Source organism: Mus pahari, chromosome 5, assembly GCF_900095145.1.
Source record: "Mus pahari chromosome 5, PAHARI_EIJ_v1.1, whole genome shotgun sequence".
Lineage (NCBI taxonomy): Eukaryota > Metazoa > Chordata > Mammalia > Rodentia > Muridae > Mus > Mus pahari.
In genome coordinates, this window is record NC_034594.1 from 112,702,423 (window position 1) to 112,728,964 (window position 26,542).

The 26,542-nt window shown below is 39.0% G+C and overlaps 1 protein-coding gene across 4 annotated transcripts in view; it reads right to left on the reverse strand.

Annotated features, from left to right (window-relative positions):
- Nek7 (NIMA related kinase 7) overlaps positions 1-26,542 on the reverse strand; it is a 127,591-nt gene that overhangs the window by 27,571 nt on the left and 73,478 nt on the right. For all 4 annotated transcript variants that reach the window (XM_021197737.1, XM_029538721.1, XM_029538719.1 and 1 more), the window contains 4 exons: positions 20,872-20,934; positions 19,197-19,307; positions 5,041-5,149; positions 4,148-4,255 (listed from right to left, as the gene is read on the reverse strand). In XM_021197737.1, coding sequence (XP_021053396.1) covers positions 4,148-4,255; positions 5,041-5,149; positions 19,197-19,307; positions 20,872-20,934 — 391 coding nt within the window. The remainder of the gene's footprint in view (positions 1-4,147; positions 4,256-5,040; positions 5,150-19,196; positions 19,308-20,871; positions 20,935-26,542) is intronic.

Here is a 26,542-nt window from a genome sequence, read left to right on the forward strand (position 1 = left end):
TGACTGACTGGCCTACCCCACTTCACACTTGCTAACTATTCCCCCTCCTCCTTCTGGGCACATGGAATCATCTTACTACTTCCTCCACTTCGGATTAAGTGTCATAAAAGACAAAGACTTGTCTAATTTTCTCAACTATGGGTTGCAACGTTGAGGCCAAGAAAACCAGGGCTACAGTAAAAGGTTTCTGAATGCACAACCAAAATTCAACTTAAATTCAGACCAGAAATGAAACTGAGGAGTTTCTAGCAACCCTTGCCCTCTATGTGGACGCACAGACCATCCCCTGCAGCCTTGGTTCTGAAGGCTCAAGCTAATTGACATCCCTGTGGTCACCCCTGGCAACCCAAGTGCTGCTGCAGCCTTGGTTCTGGACCCTCAAGTTGTAAATGTGGAACGTTGAGTTCCAGAAGAGCTAATGAATGAGCGGCATTGGTGAAAGTGCTCCAGAGCTGTGAGCACACAAATCCAGAAGTATTTAGGATACTGTGGTGTTTCTTCCCATGCTCAGAACAAACCAGAGGTAGGGGAGGCACAGTTAAGGAGGAAAAATAGAGTCAAACATAAGAAGAGTACATTAGAGACCGGTGAACTCTAGAAGACCCTGAATGCTGGACATTGCTCTAGCAGCAAAGAAACATCAAACCTGGATGGAAGTAACACTGAAAGGAAAATCACTCAAGTGGGAGTGGCTAAGATGATTAAAGAAGAGGCCAAGAAGCAAATGGGGGCCATTTCCCCAGCCCATCATTACAAAGTGGTTAGAGAGCCAGAGCGTGGGATGGGGAGTGGAGAAAGAGGATGCTGTGGTTGGGCCAGGCAAGACAATCAAGAGTGAGGTCCCAGGGGATGGCTGTTGCTTCACAGGAACTGAAGGAAGCTGGACAAGGCTTGGGATCCCCACATCAGATTCTGTATTTGCAATCTGTATCCGAGGAACTATTAATATCGCTATTATGTTGTCGTATTTTCAGAGTGAGCGGTGAGGCTGATTAGAAACATGGTCTTCTCTATGAGTGTGTCTGCTCCAGAGGGTGTGAGGGAAGCACAGAGCTCACTGTGTGCTGAGGAGCTACAGAGCTGAAGTTTCTAAGATCTGTGGTATGAAGGCAGGAAAACAGCCACAGAGTAGCCGATCTCTTCTAGACATTAAGAAATAAAATATTCCAGGAGGATGGTCTGATTTCTCCATAAATGCATATAATTTGGGAGGGAGTAGATATGCTATGTGTATGGATATTCTTCCAAAATCTGAGAACTTTGCATCTATAAAATAAATTTCTATAAAACAAAAAATAAGTTCCTTGACAAAGTGAAAATGAAATTTGGCTCTACCACAGACTTTACTGTGATGCGCAGGTAATTTTCATTTTTCTTTTCCTTTTCTTCTTCTTTTTTTTTTTTTTTTTGTTGTTCTTCCCATTGATTCATTTATTATCTTTATGGAGTCTTGTGTAAAACAGAATGGCCTAAAAGTCCCTATGTAGCAGAGGATGAACATAAACCTCTGCTCTGCCTGTCTTCCCCTCCCACATCCTTAGACCACAGGCATGCGCAGTGCCTGTACTATGCTGTGCTGAGAATAGAATCCAGGTCAGAGTGCATGCTGACAAGAACTCTGCCAACGAGCTAAACCCTAGGCCTCCATATTTTAAAAATATTTTTCTCTATGAATTGTATTAGCATCTAATTCACATCTTCACTAACAGTTAGACCTATTTTAAGCACGCCACAGACTTCACTAACAGGAAAACTAGAAAATGCCTCACTCAAGATAAATAAATTGTTCTACCATATTTTTAGGAGCAAAATAAATTCATATAGGTCACCATATATTTAATTACTTCTCATACTCCACTATTAGAGGACAGCAAATCTGCTTATAATAATAAATGTATGTAACAAAAGCAGAATAATAATTCTCTAGACGTTAAAACTAGGGCCAACCTGCCATAAACAACTAAAAGTATGTGTGAGCACTTCTATGCTTGCTCTATTATCTCTATTATATATATATATATATGAACACACACACACACACACACATATATATATATATATATATATATATATATATATATATATATACTTGATTCTTTTGGTCCAATGATGATTGACAAGCTGAATTCAAACTTTAACAGGTTACACAGTGCACTTTGCTTATAAAACATGAATTGGACACCATCAGAATCTTCACTGTGCACAAAAGATCAGCAAGAATAAAAGAATTTTTAAAAATTAGGATTTTCCCCCTCCGGATGAAAAAACAAATTACCAAAAAAAAAAAAAAAAAAAATAGTTCATTATGGATTCACCATCAAAGAGCCTTGTTTTTCTACCTCCCTGTGTGCAGTTTTGAAGTGTCTTGGATTCACTAGAATCATAGCATCAACACGACCCTAAAGGAAATTTCTTACTGAATTCTTAAGTCTGTTAAAATTCACTTTAGTCTCCATATCAAATAATTTTAAACTGACACATTACCCAAATCTGGATATATATATATATATATATATATATATATATATATATATATATTCCCTAAGTAGGGAATGTCTCAGACTGAATCCACTTTGAATTGTTCAAAATTGTTGTTTGATTTGGATTTCAAGTTAATCATTAGTTTGGTAAAGCTCAAACACTACAGCCTGCTCAAGAGTGACTGTGAAGCAGCATTTAAACAAGTCGCATGTGTGCACAGGGACGTGCAATTAGTGTTCGTGCACATGCAATTATAAACTAGTGTTTCAAGTGAGTTAATGACACGGTGTTGTTAGGACAGCAATCAAATGAGCCACAGAGAGTGGCAGTGTCTTTAGTGGGAAGGGCCATGGCTTCTTCCTAGAAATTGTCTACCATACCCACTATAAGAATTGTACCTTCCCCCATAAAACTTTATCAAAGGGTTATGCAGATTTACTGATTCCTTATGAGGTTTCAGATCACAATCTTTACCTGGAAAAGGCCTTGTAGTTATGTGACCGCTAAGTGTGAAGTGTGAAGGAACTAACTACTCTAGGACATTAGTATGGAATCGTCACAACTAACAAAGTGAAATTCAGGGAAGTGTAAGCATTTCCATTACACTGTCCATCAAGCCAAAGTCTACTCTAGAAACAAAATATTAATAAATGATAGATTCAAGGTGCACGGATGCTCAGGAACAACGCTAGGAACAAACACCTTCAAATGTCTCCAGCCATTTATCTGGATGCTTGTTTTCCTGTTTGGTTATTTAGTTTAAATCATTGTTCTTCAATAACCCATTTAAAAGCTCCTCACTTCACATCTAAAAGACTGCTTTCAAAGCATTAGTGACTTTCAAGGAAATTATGACAGCAAAGATAGACACAACTAAATTAAGGCCAACTTAATTTTTGCTTTAGTTCTTATTTTAAAAATCACTACTTCCTGTATCTTATATGTACTAGAAGAAAAAGGTGACTTGGAGAGTCATGAGATACTCTACTTTTAACACAAGTTAAAAAACATTTCTTCTAGGAATTTTTATTGTTTCTGATCCAAAACAATTTTTCTTCCCACTGCTAATACAATGTTGGTAGTTACACCAATTCTATTTTAGGTGCAAAAGGACATCAAAATAATGTTAACTCTAAAATGAATCAACTGTGGGTATTTCTTCCATTCTATAAAAAGAGACATTTTGTTTCCCCTCATTCATGATGAGTCATCATCTTTAGGTTTTCTCTCTCAATAGTTATCCCAGTTACACGCCCATCGAATAAATAAACATGTATGAATTATTACCTCTGGCATTTAAAAAATATCCAGTGAAGACTTCTTCCAAAACACAGTTTCCCATTATCTCACGGTCATTACAAATAAGATAAAAGGAGTTCTCCATGGCAACAGTAAAAGCCAGGCTTATCAGCATTATTCAAAAAACCAGTGCAAACAACAAAAACCTCAGGGCCTGCTTTGGTTCAAGTAAGCAGAAGTACCCGAGCGAGCATCCATCGTGTAGAAGGTAAGAAGGAACTGTGAGCACCTGTCAGGAGCGGCTGACTCCTAGGAGAGCTTTACAAAGACTGCAAGCTGCACCGTAGAGCTGGCATAACCTGTTTTAAACCATGACCAACACAATCACACCCGTACCCAACTGAAGCAGTGAAATTGTGTCTCTTACCTAAAGAATGGGCAGCTGTGGTTTTGGAGCTGAAAAACCGACCAAGTCCAAGGTCTCCGAGTTTTACTACCCCAGTGGCTGTAATGAACACATTAGCTGGTTTTATATCTGTGAATAAACGAAGAGATCAGGTGAGATATGCTATAAGTTTGGGAATCTGAAAGGAATATGAAATTTCCTTTTGTGGAAGGATTCAAAATGTCCATTAAATATGAACGGCTGAACTGGGAACACTCACTGTATTTTGAATTATTTTCATATATTTCAAACTTCGCAGTCCAATTAATATCACAAAGAATATGAATGAAAATTTGAGACACAAAATAAACGTGTGCCCCCTTTGTTTAACAGTTTTAAATAACAGGCTGCGAAAAAGGAGTTGGTATTTTTACACAAGTTATAAAATCATAGCTTAGCAATATTATGCACAATGTATTCACTGCATGGCTTCAGAAATCATAATTCCCTAAATAAATTGCTTCAGAATGTGACACCCCCAAATCAGTGGATCAGTCTCTTGGTGACTTGAGTCTCTGCCCAACAACTGGATTGACCATAAAGAACCCCTTAAGGACTGAGGCTGGACATGCCACAGTCTGCTTGTCGGAAGGAAAGACAAACCCTCTTCCTTCTGCGCATGCACCGTCTCCCACAGCTTCACTTTCTTTACCCATAGAACCCGCACGGTATTTAGAGAAGTCGGGCAAAGCATAATTCCCATTATTTATCATCAAGCAGGGCTTCACTTTAATGCTTATAGTCCTGCTAAAATACAATTTAAACATAAATGATCAAAACCGGGTAATGCCATAGACTGAATGGAAGCTTTCTTAAATTGCTCGACAGCGTATGTTACTTAAGATGTTGCTGCAGACTTCCCGTGCTTTTCTTACCTCTGTGCATGACTCTTCGAGAATGCATGTGGTCCAGTGCACTGCAGAGCTGAACGAAGTATTTCCAAACGGTTCGTTCAGGGATTAGCCTCTTTTGTTTCTTAAAGTGCTGTTTAAAATATTTTTTTTAAAAAAAAATTAGTGATTCTGAGAAATCAGATTTCTTAAGGTTGAATTCCAGCATTGAGAATCAGTAAGTCGGAATAACATCAACTTCTATCCTCCCATTATTATTATTTTTAAGTATAATTTTCTATACTAAGGCAACTCCAGAAATTTCACTTGACAAAATGACTTACATTTCCTCCTATTTATTCTTAAGCTATGAAACACTACTATTCTGTAATGTCCAACTACTTTAAAATGACTTATCTCACATTTCATTTCAAGAAGGACTACGGTTTTAGGAAATGAAGAAATATTAAAGTAGACTCGCTAAAAGACCATTCTTACTGAGTATGTTGCTCAGCTGATAAAGTGTGTGTGTGTCTAGCATGCCTGGGTTCCATCTACAGCACCACAAAGACAGGCAGGGTGTTGCATGCCTGCAGTCTTAGTGCTGTAAGACAGAGGATGCAGGTGAGTCGGAAGTGCAAGCTCAGCACTTGGGAGACAGGTGCCAGGGACCAGAAGGGCAAACTCCTCCTCACCTAGGTAGTAAGGACTTTGTAGCCAGCCTAGCACATAAGACTTTGTCTTAAAGACCACCACCACCACCACCACCACCACCACCAACAACAACAACAACAAAAAATAGAAATAACAAACAAACAAAAGCCAGTCCTGCTTCAGGCAAATGTCTTCACTCTAGAATTCTATTTAAAAGTTGAGCTGCATTTGTGACTTGAAACACCCTGATTTACTAAAACTTAAGTAACGGTATAGAAGTTTTTGTGAGTGTATTCACCGCACATAACAAAGCAAAGCTGTCTTCTGAAACTACGTTCTGGAGAGCGAGGTGGTCACAGGAAAGCTGAAGCAAAGCGATGACAGTATCAACAGGCTGTAGGAGGGAGTGGTCCAGGGACTGATAGGGAAATTGCTAAACACAACCAGAAGCCCACAGCTACAGAGCATCGTCCATTTTCCTCTCTTAAGTTTGACAGGAGACTACGAAAGCAGCATACCAAGATCCAAATAAAAATCATTTTTAAAAACAACAGGGTTTCATACTGAATGGTACTTATAAATTACCAACATGAAGAAATGGTACCTTTAAACAGCTTTTTCTACAAAGCTTTCAAAAAAAAAAAAAAATCTTAACACTATGAAGCATATGTCCTAACATATCAAATTTTAAATCTGTTTTTTTTTTTTTTCTTTTCTTTTTTTTTTTTTTACTGTATTTGAAAACCACATTTGGAAAATTTCAACCAATTAACTTTTTGGTATTGAATGCAAAAAAAACTATATTTGGGAAAGTGAAAAGCTGGCCCTTCTGAGTTGCACCTGTGGCCAGCTGAGGGCTAGCTAAAAAGGCAAAGCTACAGAGTCCTTTTCCATCAGCAATGAACAACACCCCCTTCCACTGTGCCCAATTGCTACAGGAAGAAAAAAGTCTGTTTTAAAAAAGGTAAGAATACTAGGTTAATTTTTCCTACATAGCACATGGCTGAAAAAAATCAATGATTTTTTTGCAACTTCATTAGCAAATAAATCAGTAGTCTATTCTAAATGATCAGGTAATAATGAAAGTATACCACCATCCTTCTCACTATGGAGAAATGCCCATATTGGGTTTCAATAGGAAGGTTTTTTTTTTTTTTTTAATGGCAGACTGTGTCAACATCAGTTTTCACTGGAAGGAGACAACACTGAAAATTCAGCTCTTTACACATAATTTTCCTTGAGACTTGGAATGCATCCAATAAAGCCTGTGCATGCACTCCCCCTATGCCACATTAACACATCAGAGGGATGACTGATGCCAACAGCAAGATGGGTACCGGGTCTCTTCATTCAAAGATGCACTGCATCATGCAGACATTAAAACATGGAAGAAAAATTTAATGCTTTAACAGAGTCTAAACTCATCATAACCATAATCAACTTAGCAGTTTATTATTTTAAATAACCTAAAAAACTAAGACTGTAATATAATTACCTCATTTCCCTGTTCCCTTTCCTCCCTCCAAACCTTCCCACGTACCGCACCCTCCCACCCCACCCCTGCCCCTTGAATTCTTTCAAATTCATGGCCTCTTTTTCTTAGTTATTATAACTGCTGGGGTGTGTGTGTGTGTGTGTGTGTGTGTGTGTGTGTGTGTGTGTGTGTGCCTGTTTATTTTCAAGTCTCACTATTAAAAGACAAACGATAAAGGGGACACTGAAAAACCCAGGACATTGAAAAATCCTGGCCACAAAACGCACATTAGGGTGGAGAAGACCTGACTGCATATATTCTTCCCGGATACTGTTTCCTATAACAAATTAAAAGGGACAAAGCAACCTGGCATGAGTGTCATGCTGACCTGACAAACCTTAGGAATCTCACTGAAGAAGAACATGAATTTGACTCCCAGGCAATAAAGTCTGATTATACGACTGGTCTGCCTCAGTTTCTAAACTGTCTACTTAATAAATGCTTGGGCATGTCAAAGAGTCTTTAAAAGGAGGGCTTCTGCTGTTTGTGGAACCAACAGTTACAATGTTGCAAACCTATCGGTTCTCATGGTGGCACTGTTGCCTGCCTCCTAGGGAGCAAAGCTACAGAACTACCTAACCCATTTCTAATACTGCAAGTTTGACATCAGCACGGCTCAACTTTCTCAGATTCACACACCTCTTTAAAATGGGAATTTTTATCTTCTAGCAGGATAGCATGGCTTTTCAAAACTCCTACTTTCTGAACACTAGATATCACTGTAATAATACTGAATTCTCTATTATAAAACACCTAATGCAAACATGTAAGACTTAAACATGCATAAGCAATGGTTAACATAAGGAAAGTTTCTAAAAATTAATAACAGTATTTACATGAAAGGTTATGTGTTGTGGCACATTTACCATGTTCATGCTACGAAACAGAATGTCTTTAAACCCTAAATAAAATAGGTAAAGGCCTGAGGACAAAGGTTGCCACTCAGGTTTAATAGATCACTTGGATATAATTTTTAGATGGGTTTAGTGTCTTTATAAAGCATGTTCACCTTGAAGTACTGTATATATATTCTAACACTATTAACAATATTCACTTTAATTCAACAGAAAAACTAAATGTAACACAAAGCTAATTAAGTTATAAACTTAAACACAAACATGAGATTATACTGTTGCTGAAGTGACTTATTGCTATGAAAGACAGGCTTATACAAGCAGCCCCCACTCAATATTTAAGAAAAAAAAATCTTAATAGATACCTTTGGTTTTAACTGTAAAGTTTCCTGCAGATTGAATGTTTAACACTAAACCCATGTATAAATGGGCTCTGGCTAGCTCAGTACTATTCTTGGAACTCAGAGAAACCTTGACTTTGCATTCTAGACCCTGGAGCCCCAGGTGCAAGGCTCCTTCCTGTCTCAGTGTGCATCTTTAGCATCCTCAAGCAATTCCTGAAAAAGCTTCACTGAAACTATCCAGCATACATTCCTAACAGAGAAGGAAAAAAATGATCCTGACTTGAAACAGGTATGAATATCCATGGCATATAAAAATATTTAAGCCTGTAGTTATACATGCTAATCTTTAGAAAGAAAAAAAAAAACTTTTCAAGGAAACATCTGGTATTCTCAGAGGCAGTGTTATGGACAGACAGGTAGCCATGCAGATTCTGTATCAGCCACTTGGTTTAAGGACCATTCCTTGTTACCTCAGAGTGTCTCAATTGTTTTTCATCAAGGAGCCCCAAAATTATGTAGCTTCTTACTGGAACTTATAGAAAGCAACTTTTAAAAATGTACTCACTCCACTGGTTACATAGTAAAAACAACATCAAGATGTGACCTTAGATATAAGGAAGCATTTCCTACTTGGAATGTTTAAATGTGCCTGGAACAATACACGCTTGCCTCAAGAACAGAATTGATTAGGAGAGTTGCTAAGAATTAGCCATGTGACCTTAAGCCCGTCACTCAACAAGGATAGTCAGTTTCCCTACTACATTAGACAGAATTCGGGTATGATCTAACAAAGCGCTCTCTACCTCTAAGTACTATCTGTGGCTCAAGAATTTCAGAAACAAATAACACATAAATGTCTGTTTAGCACATTTTCACACTTAAAAACAGGTAAGTTTACAGGTCTGTCATAACCTTCAAATCTTTGGTTAGTAATAATGCAACAAACAAACAAAACAAACAAACAAACAAACAAAACACCAGGCTTGTAGGAAGATCCTTACAAGGTCACTTAATATATACATCGTCACTTGTGAGGTATCAGCAGGTAGAGTCCTCTGCCAGCAACTTGTAATTAGTTCAAACATCAGCAGGGATGTTATATCTCCAGACACCTTTAAAATTATAAGGCATTTATTTTTATAAAACAGCATTTTGCAGTTATTATTGCAAAGAATTAAAGGCAGAGATGTGCTACAAAAAAGACAAATTGTTTCTGAAACTGTAACTGGCTATTTAGTGAAACTTTTATTGGTTTTTCTAAGGAGACATTTTCTTCTGAAATGTTATATAATAAATAATTCTTACATAATAAGGAACTGCCAGACCCAGATGTACAACCGCTTGCTATTTACAGGTGTGTGAGAATTTCATGGGTAAACATCTATCAGTTGGCATTTCAGTCTTACACTAATTCGCAGTGTGTGAAGACTTTTACTCTTGGTGGTCAGGAAAAGGCTCAGATACTCATTGATTTCTAAGATGTAAAGCATAATGGGTCTGGCCAGTAGGAGGCCACTGAACACACCCACTGGCATCTCATCTTTTACTCATTTTGGTAAAATGTTTTCCAACCAAGTCACACTGTTCTTTCATCTATAATCTGTCTTCTAAACACAGGTATATCAGCACCAGGAATATTTATTCAGAATATTTTTTTTAAAAATCAGTAAAAAAAAAAAAATGTAAAAAACACAAGGAAAGGGTCCTGCATTGCAGATAAGCAACTCTTTGGAGAAGTATCTGTTACTACGGTAGGTGGAAATGCTCCTAAGCGGCTCAGAGGTTTTCCATACTGCATAGAATATTCTAGGTAAAGTCAGATTTGTAAAAAGCGGAAGAAGGTGGGCAGGGTGGCACACACCTATGATGCCAGGAGCTAGGAAGCAGAGCTAGGAGAATCAGGAATTCAAGGTCACATCTCAGTCACATAGCAAAGACACAGGAAACCCTATCTTTAGAAACATAAATTATATAATTCATAATTTTTTGAAAAAGTAAAGCAAAAGTTAATCTCCAAGATGACATAGATGATCAAAAAATTAACGAAACTATTTATCTCTTTATTAATATTAGACCAGGCAACAGTGAGATACAAAGATGTTTTAATTTTTATGTGGATAGAGAAAACACACAAGAACCATAAGACAGCAAGTCATCAAAAACCTAAACAAAAGAATTTAAGAAGTTTAAAACAGCTCTTCCAGAGTTCCTGCTAGGATGTGCTAGGCTGTTTGCAAAGGTGGCTCTCAGCCAGTGCTATCAATACCTCCCAACGCTAGGAACCATAATCGTGGAAAGTCAGCTTCTCTCTTTCCTAAGTACACACAGTTCAGAATTTACACATAACCTTTTAGTCACGTCACAGACAATACAACAGTCTTTATGACATATCATTTTCAAGGTAAGGAAGTCCTTAAGCTCTGTACCATTTTGCTATCAAACTACACAATTGTAAGAAAATTCAAAGGATAATGCACATGTAACGCTGCTCTGTAAAAATCCTGACCAGAATACTGTATCCAATAAGCTGAATTAAATGATATATGCACAGGCATATACAATTACTGCAAGACTATATTTGGGACCACTGGCAAGGTTTGGTTGTACGATAGAGGCAACAGGCTGAAATGGGAAGTGTTGATGTCCTGATACATAATAAATCAGCCCTATCAAAGAGAGATGATGCTACTGGCAAGACTTTATCTTTTCAGGTTTGCAGAGGTCAAGAGTGTAAAAGACATTTCAAAATGACCTTATTTCTAATACAACCTTTACATTGGATAAGTAAAAGTGTGTCTTGATATAAAACAATAACCCAACCAAGGACATAAATGCTGTTTTCTAACTTTTATTCTTCGAAGATAACAATCACCTCAAAACATGGCTGATACGCTAGCTGCTACTTTATCCATTTGTGAGAAATTGAATTATACGATATATTTCATTCCTACTAATCCCCAAGACAATGTAATATTCTTCCTCTTCCTTTGAATATGAGTTGAGCAAGTGAATGTTATAACATTTATCCCTAAACTGGCTGAGGTGGTCCCTGTAATTCAGAATCTATGAGGTGGAGATAGGTAATGAGTTCAAGGTAACCGTGGGTTACCCAGTACAATGCTGCAGCCACCGGTAAGTTGTCTATGCTGTAGTGGACAGGCGCACACCCATCTGTACAAGGTCAACACTAATTGGAATTGGGGCTCTGAATACAAATAATAGTAAAAGAGAATAGGAAGTAAGGAAGATGGTTTGGGGGGTCCTGGGGGAGTTGGAAGGGTGTAGCAGGAGCTAAAACTATATTGTATACATGTGTGACCTCTTCAAATAAATAAACATATGTCAACCAGTTTTCAATGAATGTATAAAAGAAAGAAAAGGAATATTGTTCCCAGATTATATGTCACTGTATGACAGAATTACTTAGTGCAGATGTAATTAAGCTTCCAAACCGGTTGACTTTGAGTTAAGACATTATGTTGGGCTGGCTTCACATAGTCCGATGAGCCCTTACAAGAAGTCAAAGAGATTCACAACGAGAAACTTTTCTCCTGGCCTAGCCTTTGAAAAGACCATGTGGCAGGATAACGCAGGGACCTATCCAACTGAGTATGGCTGCCGGTCAACAGCAGTGACTTTAATCATATGGCTACAAGGAAGAAAATTCCCTCACAGGGAGTGTACAAGACACACACATACAAAAGGAAAGACACAGAAATGGAAACAACAGAAATACAAAGTGAATGATCCAAGAAGACAATCTTTGTCTAAATGCATTAGAAATACATAAAGAGCCTTAACTAATTAATTGGAATAATGACATACTTCAGTCTTAAAAAGAGGAAATTTATTTTAATCATGTGTATTGCATACTTTGTTGAAAATATTTTATTAAAATAGTATGCATCTCATTCTTAATTATACTATTGTCGGAAGACATTTGTTAGCAGACAGACTTCTGAGCTTCCCCTAAAGAGATTAATTATATAAGGTTATGTTTTGTTGTACTGTTGTATGTTTTGTTGTATGTATTTTGTTGTAACAAAATACAGGTTTAAAATATATAAATATACACTAATATTTTTCTATTTGTATCGAACTGGCTTTCAAATATGCATTATAAATTATTACTTAGACTTAGAACAGTTCAATGAAGTATATTTTGCAAAAGAGCTATGAGAATTTCAAACGTATTGTAATGATATCATTGACAAACAGACACAAACAAAACTCTGTGCAGATATTTAGCATAGTCTTGTTCCCTTAGATCTGTGTCTTAATGACTGTATTTTCTGAGATCTCAACACTGAAATAAGCAACAGGGCTCACAATGGAACACACTTAGAGTTCCTTTTCATCCAAAACACTGTAGCTTACCTGAACTCAAGCTCTTTTCTAAAACTATTTTATTTTAGGATTGTGAATACTGTTAATGAAGAAATCTATGATGAAAAAAAAAAAAAAAAACCAAAAACCAAAAAACAAAAACCTCCAGATTTCCTTTTATCCTCAAACTCATCTGGGAAGTATTTCATCTGACCACAGCCTCAGGTAGTCCTCTGTCACTAATTAGAGAAAGACTGAATATTTCAACTATAAATTGCTTAATTATATTTGTCAGTCTGCTCTAAACCAATTAATTATTTACTTGTAAGAATCTTTGATGCAACGCTATCCAGAGGTTCATCTCTGGAATAAAGACCAGGAGCTATACGTACGTTTCTAACCCAATTAGGCTGAAGACTTGAGAGAGTGAAGTGCACGCTGTGGAGCCGTGTGGTGATTTACAGCGTTGCTCACACAATGCAAGCCTTCACTGCTTCCCTTTTTGAAGCGTTAGGCCACTTTCACAAAAGAAACTCCTCTGTCAGTATCCTTGTACAATTCTTATGAAATCAGGGTGTTTAGAAAACATCTTTAGAATTTTAGGGTCTCCACCCATACCCACTTCTGCACTGCTGCATCAGAAGGTTTTCCTCTCACTCAGTAATGAAGCAAGCCTGGATGAGGCCTGGGTGTAGATAGAGTCCTAGGAAACTGCTCTACATGTCAAGTACTGGCCCTGGGAACAGAGAACTGTAGCCAAGGTAATATTGTGTGCAATATGGAGTTCCTGCTATCACCCAGGTACCAATCTAACGGAGGACAGGCTGGCGAAGAAAGGATTCAGTCTCTGCTCAAGAGAGCATTAAGTCTCAGGCAATACCAATAAAAGAATCCCAATGGGATTGTATTACTACATGCTGGGGAAGGACTGCACCCCAGGAAATTAAATGTGTATGTCTGAAGATGTTTTATAGAAAGCACCTTTGAGGTCAAAGGAAAAGGCTTGAGGAAGTGGTATGCCAGTGAAGAGCTAAGGATAAAGAGACAGAAACTTGACCAGGAATAAAGAAGGGCATCCAGGGGAGAAAGAAACGCACACACGAGACCAAGGACAAAACACTAAGAGATAGTCAAGGCACGGAAGGCCCTTGTGCAGAGAATTCGGGAAAAGCCGATTCTACCCCAGACATTTACTAAGTGACCGCCCTAGGTCAGGCACCGTTCTAGGATATGAACAGTGACCACGCAGAATGAGATTCCTCCCTCGGGAAGCTCATCTCCCTAACCACACAGGCTGCCAAACATTCACCCTCACTAAGAAACCCTTGGATTATCTGATTGAAAACAGAGGGTTTTCTTATTCTTCCCTGCCACCTAAAGACTGATTAAAAAATACAGATATACAGAGTAGATCCTGGGGGTTGAGGGGCGGGGGGGAATCAGAAAGCTCTGACTCTGTGAAAGAGAGATGCCTCACTTCAAACTCTAGAAAGAAATGGGGCAATGGACCTAAACAGGGAGAGCAATCTGAAAAAACATAGAATTTTAAAAGACGTTAAAACTCTGTGACAAACTGAAATAAGTCAGAGAGAATCAAGTGAAGAGAGAAGAGCCCTGGTCTCCAGTATGCTCTAATGCTGAGTGTCTGCTTACAAACACAGGGGCAGTCTACAGAAGATCATGAATCTGTTTACAGGCACAAGAGAATAACCACGCCCAGAAGCATCAATGACATGATCCACAGTGGGTAAAATCCAAAAGCCAGTCTTAAAACTGCAGGAGTACAGGCTGGCTGGGTATGAGAGTGGCGGGTACAATCTCAGCACTAGGGAGGAAGCAAGGAGATCAAGAGTTCAAGATCAGACTCTGCTACATAGTGAGTTTGAGGCCAGCCGGGCTACATGAGACCTTACCTCAACCAACCAACAAGCAACACCACCACCAAAGGCAAGGGTAAGGGACTGGTTCAGTAAACAAGAAGTTAGCAGTCAAACAAAACCCTTTAGCGCTCTGAGAGCCAAGGAGTACTCCAAAAGGCAATGAAAAAGCAGATCCAAATGTTACTGAGTGATCAAGAACGAGAACTGGAGACAGTGGCTGACTGAAAAAGCAGGCAGAGGTGAGGCTAGTAAAAGCTGATCACTGTGGCCCTCTCCGGGCATGCCACATGGATAGCGACATCCCTCCTCTTAACTCCTGCCTTTTGTCCCTCTTTGCTTTTCTACACTGTACTTTCTAAACACCATCTGGCAAACCATAGGCTTGACTTATCATTTTCTTTGTCTTCCCCCCCCCCACCCCCAGAAAACAAATTTCTTGAAAGAGTGAATGAATAAGGAATATGTGTATATGTCTGTATGCATATATAGATATGTAAATGAATACTGAAACAAAAATATTTGAATGGTAATGAATGAAACCAAGAAGATGCACAATGGTTCTAGCTTAACGAGAAATGAGAAGACCTAAGCTGAGAAAGCAATGAAACGATAGAGACCCAGGTGGAGGGACGGATACCAATCCCTCTTGTGGAACAGTAAGTTAGCAGGAGAGCAGAAGGGAAGAAAGCACGATGCCAGACACAGGTCGTCATGGCAGACCAGTGGGAATGTGATAGGTAATCACTTATGCCTAAGGACTCTAGCCACTCAGAAATGGGAGGGCAGACTTGGATGACAAAAGGCTGGGTTAGGTACAGTACCACTCAGTGTGTGTGTATGTGTGTGTGTGTGTGTGTGTGTGTGTGTGTGTGGTATGAGTAAACTCTCATAATAACATTATGAGACAGGTGTTATAAAACAGTTTACAGCTGTGGCAGCTGTGGCCCAATCGCTGAAGAGAAAGTGAGTCAAGGCCATACAGCACCCTACCTAGAAGGCTTTTATTGCCATAAAAGTTTTCCAATCTCCCAACAGCTGTCCTGATGAAAACCATGTCTCTTATATATAACAACAGAAGTCACATAATTTTCTATGAGTATTGGTTGAAAACTGTCTTTTGTGGAACATTCTGAGTCCTAAGAAGGTGTAAGCCATATCCCTGACATGTGCTAATGACCAAGAAAAAAAATGGAGGTGGTTTTTTACTTCAGGAAAAAAAAAAAGGAGCTATAAAATGGCATAAACTATTCAGGAGAGTAAGGTAGCAATCTTTATGATTAAAAATGTGTATATCCTGTTTCTCAGCAATATCTCATAAATGTACACAAGACAAAGGGAAGTAGACAGGTGTAGAGTTGTAACATGCTATATCAGGCTTCCTACTTGAGCTTTCTCTTCCTCTCTAAGAAAGTAATAGTAATTAAATTGTGAGTTGCCTGTAAACGTGTATATACATGTTGTCATACATGTATCTTTGAACTAAATCTGTGTCCAAATAGAAAACAACATGAGGAAGTTGTGTTTGGACACAGGGTTGGTGATTACCTCTGGAAAATGTTAATGAGTACAAACTAGAGAAAACAAATCCAAGACAGGCAAGCCTTTTGTATTTAAGATAATCACAAAACAAAGCATGCGGGGGTAGGGAAAACATAACTATGTGCCCTATTGAATTGCATTGCTCCATAATAAAATTCTACTTGAAAAAAGACACCTTCAAGTGAGATCATCCAAAGAGATTCATTCCTGTAAAAACAACACAGCAATTTGGTCAAGTGTCAAATAATATGCTGGAAAAAAAAATAAAATAAAATAAAACACCACCACTACCAACACACACACACACACACACACACACACACACACACTATACTCAGGATCCAAAGTGGTCCACTAGGAAATGACTTTAGTTATTTAAAGTTTGTTACAGCTCTTATGCCAAAGATGAATGACACTATGCATTCAACGTTTTAGATCTAGAGATCTAAAAGGTCCTAGGAACCCTGACCCAGAAAGTCTTATGCCTAGACTAGCTAAACACTTCCAGAACCTACAAGAAAGCAAACATCATCCAATGCCTACACTCTAACAAACACAACAGAGGAGGGACCTAAACTCTAGGATTTTACCGAAGTATAACAAGTTGCCATGCTCCAAACATACAAAGAACTGATTGATCTCTAAACAGTCAGCTACATCATACACATCTGCAAAGTCTAGTCAGAAGCCTGAAGAGAACACTGCAAGGCTGCACCCATCTGTCTACAGAAGTACTGCCCACTCCACACAGAATCCCATCTGTCTACAGAAGTACTGCCCACTCCACACAGAATCCCATTGTTCTGAACCTACCTTAGAGACAGAGATTTACCCTCTTTCCCATTACATCTCCAGTAAGTAAAACAACAACAACAAACAAAAAAACCTCACACCTAAAAGTTCAAATAGTTTTATATAAGTTTCAGTCCTTTATAAAGACAGCTTTCCTTTGTAGAAGTCTAGGTGGTCCACTAGAAGTGGACACAGAACACATCCTGATTTCTTCTTAAAGCTATGACTATAAAGTTTTATTGCTCTTTAACTTGCAGAGAAATCCTTTGGCAGTTGGCAGCATAAGTAAGTGGTGAAAAGCCCCTGAAACAGAAAATCAGATAACTGGTTGGAAGTGATTCATGTCAACTATAGTGCTGCACCAGCTCCCATAACATAATGACATTACCTTAACTTCTATTTTCCTGTGCTGGGAACTGAATTTTACTTCATTTTATATGGTGCTGTTATAACTAGAAAACTCTGGCCAACTGGGATCATCTTACAGGTAAGGGAGCTGTAAGCGTCTGAGTGATACAAGTTAGAGAGGCTGACACTGAAGCCCCTCTCAGGAGCCCAGTTCTTAACTACCGAGCAACTTGACCAAAAAGACAGTGATGAACTGTGAGCTGGGAAGCCCTTTGGTTGAGTAGATGGTCAAGTACTTGCACCTGATATTCAAAGAATCTTTAAGAGTGCCATTAAAGGAAATCGCATGAACAACTGTACCTAATAGACCTTCTAAAAAATTCCAGCTCTGCTATTTCCCAGCAATGGTACTTATGCTCCTAAAGTGTTATTACCTTTACTTCCCAAGATCCTCATGAGAATTAAAGGAACATGTTTGGAACTCTTTCCAATAACTAGCAACAGACTATTAGTGATTTACCAGAATCTACCTGCCCAAAGAAAGATTCAATGTACAAGCTGGGAATACCCAGACCACTCACAAAAACAGAAGTTGAAACCCAACCTGCTAGGAAACCATAACCTCACGTCCATTCAGATCCTTGCTGTGCTAGAAGCCTCCGCCAGGGCACCCCAGTCCCTAACTCCTAACCTCTTTCCCTCTATGAAGCTGTTACTCCTCTTCAAGCCTTAAGTGTCTGTCAAAATGGAGGTGACAGTGGGCGATTCCTTGGCTACAGAAGGCTCTAACTACCTTTGTTTTTCTCCTCTGGTTGGTTTGGATTGGTTCCATACTGGCCACTTTGTCTTCCTCAGTAACAGAGGCTTTGCTGGGCACAGACAGTGGAATATAGACTCTATACTGGAGCCTGTCTTGTAAATATGCCCATGAGACCAGATTCTAGTCAAGAGACTGAGACTGAATGTGAAACACGATTCTAAATTCTGGATAAATAGTTTTAATCGCTATAATATCCCTGTGAATTACAGTATGGAGAAAGTGGCACAGAGAGGTGGCATGTGTAAGGATAAGCACTTACTCTCATTCAGTGGCTTCCGTTATTGCAAATGAATATAAACCCAACTAATGTGCTCCTAAGAAAGAGCACTAAGTAGCTTTTCAGTCAGAGATTCCAATTCTTCTCTGAGGCGTCCTCTCAGAAAGAGCTCAGGCTGCTCTTGGGCTTCTTTCCTTTCCGTGTGTATCAATGGATGTGCGCATGTGTGTGCATATGCACTTGGAATGCGTGTTTGTGCAGATACTTGAACATGGGTGCTCATGTATGTGTAGAAGCCTGAGGCTAATGCCTTCCTCGATCATTCTCTTTCTTATTTTGGGGGGACACAGTCTCTCACCAAACCTAGAGTTCACCTACTCAGCTCTCTGGCTTGTCAGTGAGTTCCAGGAACCACTCTGTCTCCACCTTCAATTGCGGTCAACTTTTTACATGAATTTGGGAGACATGATCTCAGCTCCGCATCCCTGCATGGTAAGAACTCTCAACAACTCTGCCATGACTCTAGCCTTGGATTTCTTTCCACCCTCCTTCCCCTGAGGTCCAAAGACAAAGAACCAAGGATACTATGCTCAGAGTAAAAAGCTAAAAACCTCTAACTTCAAGTTAAACTTCAAAACAAGTCTCTATGCCCACTTCCAAAGTGACTTGGGTGCATTTAGAAATGTAAGCTAAGACGGGCAGTGGTGGCACACGCCTTTAATCCCAGCACTTGGGAGGCAGAGGCAGGTCCGCCGATCTCTGAGTTCGAGGCCAGCCTGGTCTACAGAGTGAGTTCCAGGACAGTAGTATCCTGATCACCTTTAAAGTGGCTACCAGGGTGACAGATTTCATAAGCAGCTCTGTCAGAAAAACAAATGCATGAACAAACTTACCTTTATCATTCTGGAGAGGTCACCAGCATCTGCTAACTCCAAAACTATGTTCAGCTCATTATCCTCAATGAATGATGCATAGTATTTAATTACATTTGGATGGTTGAGTTGCTAAGGAAAAAGTCAAATTCAATAAATTTAATTTAGCAATGGCAATTCATTCTTATATTAGCCTATTTTTATAGTCAATTTTGAAACACAATTATCCCAAGTAAAACTAGATATGAATAAATTTTATTTTAATGTTTTTATTAGATATAATAGTGTACTCAATATTTTTTTAAGTACTGCTGTGGGTGGTAGGCATATAAAGGCAATAAGTAAATGGTAGAACTGAATTATTAATTGCTCAAAATTATATCCTTTAAATGAGACTGTCAAACAAAAACATTAAACTGTATGTATCTCTTTATGTTACTTTTATATACGAGCTGTTCCTTTAAAGCTAGACTGCTCAAAACCACATCTAACATTTACATATAGTATCTAAATATAGTTTTTACATCAAGAAATATGATCATAACTACATGGAACTTAACTATGTGAGTTGATTAAGATCATCCCTAAGAAAAAAATCTCACCTTGAAGAATATACAGCAAGCCATAAATATTTTCAAGTTTTATGTTCAAATTTTGAACAAGTTAACACGAGACTTAAATTCTCAAAGAGATATTCTCATCAATTATAGGTGGTTTTCTTTGTATTTAGAAGTTTTTCTTCCATGCTTCCCCTAATAAAGCTGTTGTGTGTGTGTGTGTGTGTGTGTGTGTGTGTGTGTGTGAGAGAGAGAGAGAGAGAGAGAGAGAGAGAACAAGCATGTGCACACATGTGTTTGTATATATTGTGAGTGTGCAAGTGTGTGTGCATGTGTGCATGTGTGCAAGTGTATGTGAGTGTGTATTTAAAAGAGTTACTTCAAGTGGGAAGAGTGGAAAAACATAGTTTTGAAATACTTTGGTTGAAACGGATACATTTTAAGAACATACACAGATGAAGAAAATAGCAAGGTTTCCCCTTTCTTTAAAGAGAAACTTTTGCTTTGTAGCCCAGTTTGCTTTGGGGCCTGGAACCTGGATTCGGCCTGCCTTAGCCTCCCAGATACTGGGATCACAAGTGTGGGCCATCATACTTGACTGAAAACAAATGAAAAATATAGCATAAGCTAGTCTATAAAAGAACACCACCACCAACAAAACACTGTCCAGGTGACTGGAACCTCATCACACTTAACAGGTAGACAAGGAACTAAAATGTTCCTTGCTCTCAATTCACTTTGTCTAAGTCTGAAAAAAACTATTTAGGAAATGTTTACAAACATGAAGCATCTGGGGTACTCCAGGCTCTCAGTGCGACACATATCTACATGACAGCAATATGCACTGATATTACTTGAGCAGTAGGATAGGTTTGGAAAGAATGCTAGACAAAATTCCTCCAGTGTTTAGGCCCACGCATCTTTGTCTTGAAAAAGTTGGCTCTACATGATGTTATGATTCAATTATTTTTATCATAAATCAAAATCATAGTACTCAAAACACACAGCCTCTACCTTAGGCAAAGAGTGTGCCACTGAGAAAGCCTTAAAACTTGTTGACTTGGAAATGTAACATTTTGATAAGTCATTTTATCAACTTCTTCAGAAATATTCAAAATAGCCTATAGATCATTATTTACCTTAAGAAGATCTATTTCTTTGATACAATCAGCACGTGCTTTGGCATCCATTAAATCAAATATCTAAAAATGAAGTTTGGAATTATTTAGTAAAATAGTGACTTACATTTTTTAGGCTAACATGTAAATTCTTTATAATACTCCCTTTTCCCCTTCCCTCTACACACATACACACACACACACACACACATGCATCTATATATGTATACACAGACTCACACAGATGAAAATTTTATTTGCATGTATTTACTGTGAAGGTTCAAAGGAACTTTATCTTATGTGAACACAAAACAACAAAAACCTTAGATGCTTTCCCTCCAAAGGCCAACAGCGGAGTGTATACTGGCACTCACATCTACTGCTCAAATAACCAGGATGAAGTGATGGTCAATAGGATAATACAATAATAAGCAATGTACACTGAACAGTTAACATATACTGAATGTGTTTCATGAACCATCTAATTCCCATCTAACCCTTACAGGGATAAGAATATTCCCATGCTATAGATGAAGATAGAAAAGGATGCTCACAAAACTTAAGAGACTGACAAAGGGTCACGCAGCTCATCAGCGGGCAAGCATCATTTGTTGTTAGTTATTTCAGTAGCAGCCTAGCTCCAAACCCCTACTCTGTTGGTACAGACAGTTCTAATAGTCTGACCTGTATTCTTGCTAGGGAGCGGGGGGGGGGGGGCTGTAAAGCAAAAAGGGTGATGTCCTTTGACAACATGATGGAATTTTTTATTATGTTAAATACTAAGTCCACATACACATAAATAGACATTCAGACACACTACGTTTTTGGAGCGTGGCTCTTTGAGCTGCTATGATGCACAAAAGGAGGACAGAAAACACATACAAAAAAAAACCCAAAACATATAACCAAAAGGATGCTCCTGTATCTTTGAAAATAAGAAATTTCAAGGCTCTAAAATGTAAAAAACAATCATGTTTTTCAAATCTGAGTTCTTATACTGCAAGCTGATTAAACTCATACAACACTATCTTAACGAATGATATTTTTAGTCAGCAGTTTGATTAAGTCCTACTACTTCAGTCTGGTAGATGTGTAGGTTGAAGTAGTGAGGGACTCCAAATCTTTGTAATTGGGGAAAGGATACTGAACACCTCCCACATACATTAGAACTGCAGGCACTAGAGATTAAGAAGGGTTTGAGGCTTGAGAATGAGTAACAAGGAACAGTCACATAACAGGTGTAGGTTCTGGATATTCTAGAGCACACACTGTAGGACAAAAACTATAGCGTAAGAACTGATTATACATTTTATTTTAAGGAGGAATTAAGAAAGCGGTGTTTGTAGCTTCCCAACAGCAACAAAAACAAATGACAGGAATTATGCTGGTCTGATAACCACATATTTCACACATGTAGTAAATTATCAATGTATGTTATAAAGATTTATAATTATGTCCCAATTAAAAACAGTAAAAATCAAACTGAGGATGTTACTTAAAAATTTAAGATAAGCATAACATCCATAAACCTATTAGACTAAATAATTGAAGCCCGGCCCCTTCTGTCTACTATAGTGACTCATAAAGTTTTTACAGTAAACAGAGACACTGGAGGAGCAAAAGGCTGAGGGGAAAGAAGGCAGGCGAGTGAAGGGTGGAGGGTTTTTTCCTGTTGTTAAATCATTCTCTATAGAGGTTAAATGGAGAAGGAATGGATTGGCTATAAATGAGCACCCAAGTGAGGGATGAAAACAAAGCAACCATGAATAAAATGTATCCAGTGTCACCCTTCCTGAAGAAAATGAGGAACCCTAGACACTTAGTCGGAGGTAATTGTCAACTGTAGTTTTAAGCCAGTCTGGGATACATAACACCCTCTCATATTTATCTATCTCCAGATGAACACCAAGAGAAATGACTAATTCTTGCCTAATGATGAACACTGATACTGTTCTTACAACTGCTGCTCACAGGGCTTTCGATAACTAAACCTTCTTAGAAAAGTCAGTACTTTGGGTAACCATGGAATCCCTGTGGGGAAACTGCCCAAGAGAAAGAGAAAGGAGAGTGGTGGCCTCGATGGATAAAAATCAAAAACTCGCAAACACAGAGACACAGAAATAATCTGAATAACCAAAGCCTCTTAGATGGAAGAATATTTTAATAATAAATGTCTGAGGGTGAGAAGCATACGAGCCTTTGAAAATCATACACACATACCTGTATGCATGCTGCATGGAAATAATAAATATTTAGCTCAAATTATGTTTCAGCCAATTTAGAATTGTGAGTTGTTTTATTTTTAACTGACTTATTTTTAACTGACTCTTCAACAATATCAAAAGTTGCTCTTTAAACCCTGGGGAAAGATACTCATTCCTGGTGCATTTAATGTGACAACGCTTTCTGAACCAAGTATATTTACAAATAGATTTAACTGGAAATGTGCGTCTTATCTTTCTTTAGTCAACATGTCAAGACAAACGTAAAGGCTGAATCTTTGGAATAAGTCATTCCCAGCACGGATTCAAAGCTGCCTGGTGATTTAATGAGCAAGGAAAGACAGAAAATAGAAAACGATATGGGGGTTTTGTAAAAAGAAAAAGACATTTTATATAACACACATGCACAGGAAGCATTTATTTATTTTCAATCCAAAGTTTCTTTGGGCTTCAAAACTTATTTTATTCTTGGTCAAAGCCGAAGTTATTAGTTGTGGTCAAGTAAGTAACAGCTGATACATTCTTGGCATTCTCTGAATCATTTATAAAAGATTTTATCTGTCATCTTCAAATTTTACCCAAATTATTCATCAAAAGTTAGTATCAGTTCATCTTCAAAAAAAGAATCATTCGTGTAACTTAATAGAAACATCTCTAAAAACACATGCATTAAACTATTATGAAATCATACATAAAATGTAGTAAAGATGCATATACACACACATACATGTGTACATATATTCACTATATACATATATATTTATATTTGTATTTATATTTAGCTAGTATATACACATGTACACACATATACCTTACTTTAAATCTCCCACATACAAATCATCTCCTGGTCCCTCCTACTTTGAAGGAAGTGAATAAATGAATGGAGTAGCTTGTCCCTGCACTGAGTAGCCTTGTCTTCCATGTGACAAATCCTCCTCCTTCAGCCTTCACACCTAACTACATCTCAACTGTTCTCCATGTTTTGCCCCAATTATCCCTAACGTCAGGAGAAGACTTCCGCCCCTCCATTCAAGCTACCCAATGGCCAGCCAGAACACTCAACCTTTACTGGGGGGCCAGGCGGTGGGGGGGGGGAGGAGAGCGTTAATCCACTTTCTCCATAAAAACTTTCTCCAGTGGTGGGGGGGAGGCACTGAGCACAGTGAATCTGGGACAAGCTCTCCCCCCCTCACCCCCCAGTGCTGGAAATCTCTCTAATACCCGCTTCCCACTCATCAGCCTCCTCCTCTCTCCATGCTTACCAACATGCCCAGACGGGACGTTCAGAGGCAGTGTTCCATTTCCTGCTCATGGATTCCATATGGATGTGCCACATTACAGAGTGCACCTAGACACCCGGTTGTGTCCACACTTATCCCATAACTACTGAGAACTGCTTCCAGGGGGTGCCTTCTAGCAGGCTTCTCAGAAGGGGGAGTCTGACTTTGTCCATCAGCCATCTTTTCCTGGGTTCTTTTGTTGGTGTTGTTTGCTTTGTTGTTGCTGCTGTTGTTTTTAGAGACAGGATCTCTCTGTGCAGTCCTGGCTATCCTGAACACATGCTGTGGCCAGGCTGGTTTCTAATTCAGAGCTCTACCTGCCTCTGCTTCTGCCTCTGCCTCCTGAGTGCTGGGACCAAAGGTATGCACCACTACTTTCTGGCTAGGGTTTCTTTTAAACCGGAGAAGATATTTCATGAACCTAGAAACACCGCAAGCTTTATTTACAGGTAAGGTTACTCTTTAGGATGCAGCCTTATGGAAGTACACAACTGTGGAGGTGTGCAGATGTGTGGAGGTGTACAGCTGTTTAGAAGTGTGCAGCTGTGTACAGATGTGCAGCTGTGAAGAGGGATGCAGCTGTGTACAGATGTGCAGCTGTGAAGAGGGGTGCAGCTGTGTACAGGTGTGCAGCTATGTACAGGTGTGCAGCTGTGAAGAGGGGTGCAGCTGTGAAGAGGGGTGCAGCTGTGTGGAGGTGTGCAGCTGTGTAGAGGTGTGCAGCAGTGTAGATATACACAGGAAACTCTGAGAATGGGTACAGAAGAAACAGGAAAACCTAAAATTTTAACTTTGAGGACCAGTGGAGTTTTAAGAAGCTTCTGGGAACTACAGTAACAGCTTCTCTGAAGATGCCAGTAAGAAAGTAAATGAGAAAGGAGGCTGATATGAACGAAATAGAGAAGCCTGTGGGGGGATAAATCAGAAAGAAAGCAGAAAGGGGAGATGTATCCAATGTACATGAAGAGTTAGGGAAGGTTGGGCAGTTAGCAATGTTCATGCACCTTGCTGGAGAGTGGAGATGTGCTGCCTGGCATAAATGCATAAGGGCTGTGGCTACAAAGGGAACATAACCATACACCCACTGATGTGAGGAGCTTCTCATTAGAAATGTAAGGAATATACTTCCAAAGAAAAGCTGCAAATTCCCAAGAAGTAACCTGAGCCCTCTATGGTGAGAAACCGTAAATGACTGAATGTGAACAGACACAGCCCTGGAGACTGGAGACAAATGAGAAGTTCAGATTAAAAAGATACGGAGGGGCTGTCACAGGACAGCATCCACTTCAGAATGTGTTAAGATAACTGATCAGGGGCTGGAGGCACAGCTCAAAGGATGAGAGCACTGGCTGCTCTTATGGGGTCCTGAGTGCAGTTCCCAGCAACCACGTGGTGACTCATAACCATCTGTAATGAGCTCTGATGCCCTCGTCTGGTGTGATGCATACATGCAGGTAGAGCGCCATATACATAATATATAAATAAAGCCTTAAAAATTTATTTAAAAAAAAAGATAACTGACAGGACATACATGCTGACAGAATACAACATATATAATAGATAAATATTTTAGAAAACTTATTAAGAAACAATAACTGACTAGGATCTAATTAAGTTATGGAAACCAGTTAAAACAGATACCAAATAAGAAGTCTGAATAGTGTTGAGTGGTACTTGATAGTAGGCGAGGTCAATGACTAAGTATTGTTTGACAGAGGAAATAAAAGACATGAGAAAAGTTGGGGATTTTGAGACTTGGAGAATGAACTGGTAACACAGAGGGAAGAAAGTCAAGTATATACAGACACCATGAGATTAGCTTCAGAAAAATCAAGAATGGTGGCAAGGAGTAGATAAAAGAAGAAAGGGGTGGGGGAACAGGGAGGCTGAAATTACATTTTAAAACTAAACAAAACGAAAAAGCTCTAACAGACCAGGGAGAAGGGTGGCTAGCCCTAGCAAGGGAGCAATGAAGGCAACAGAGCTTGACGTGAAGTGACCCTGATGTGAAAAGCCAGCCATACTGAAAATGGCTGTGCCATGCCTAAGGAGAGAAGCACTTTACAAGGAAATGGGGCGTGAGGAGGTGGCTAACCAGGCCAGTCTCACACAAAGAACAAGGTTGGTACAGAGGTCAGGTGTGCTGCCCTCCAAACCTGCCTCCTACACAGAAGCCATAGCTCACTTAAT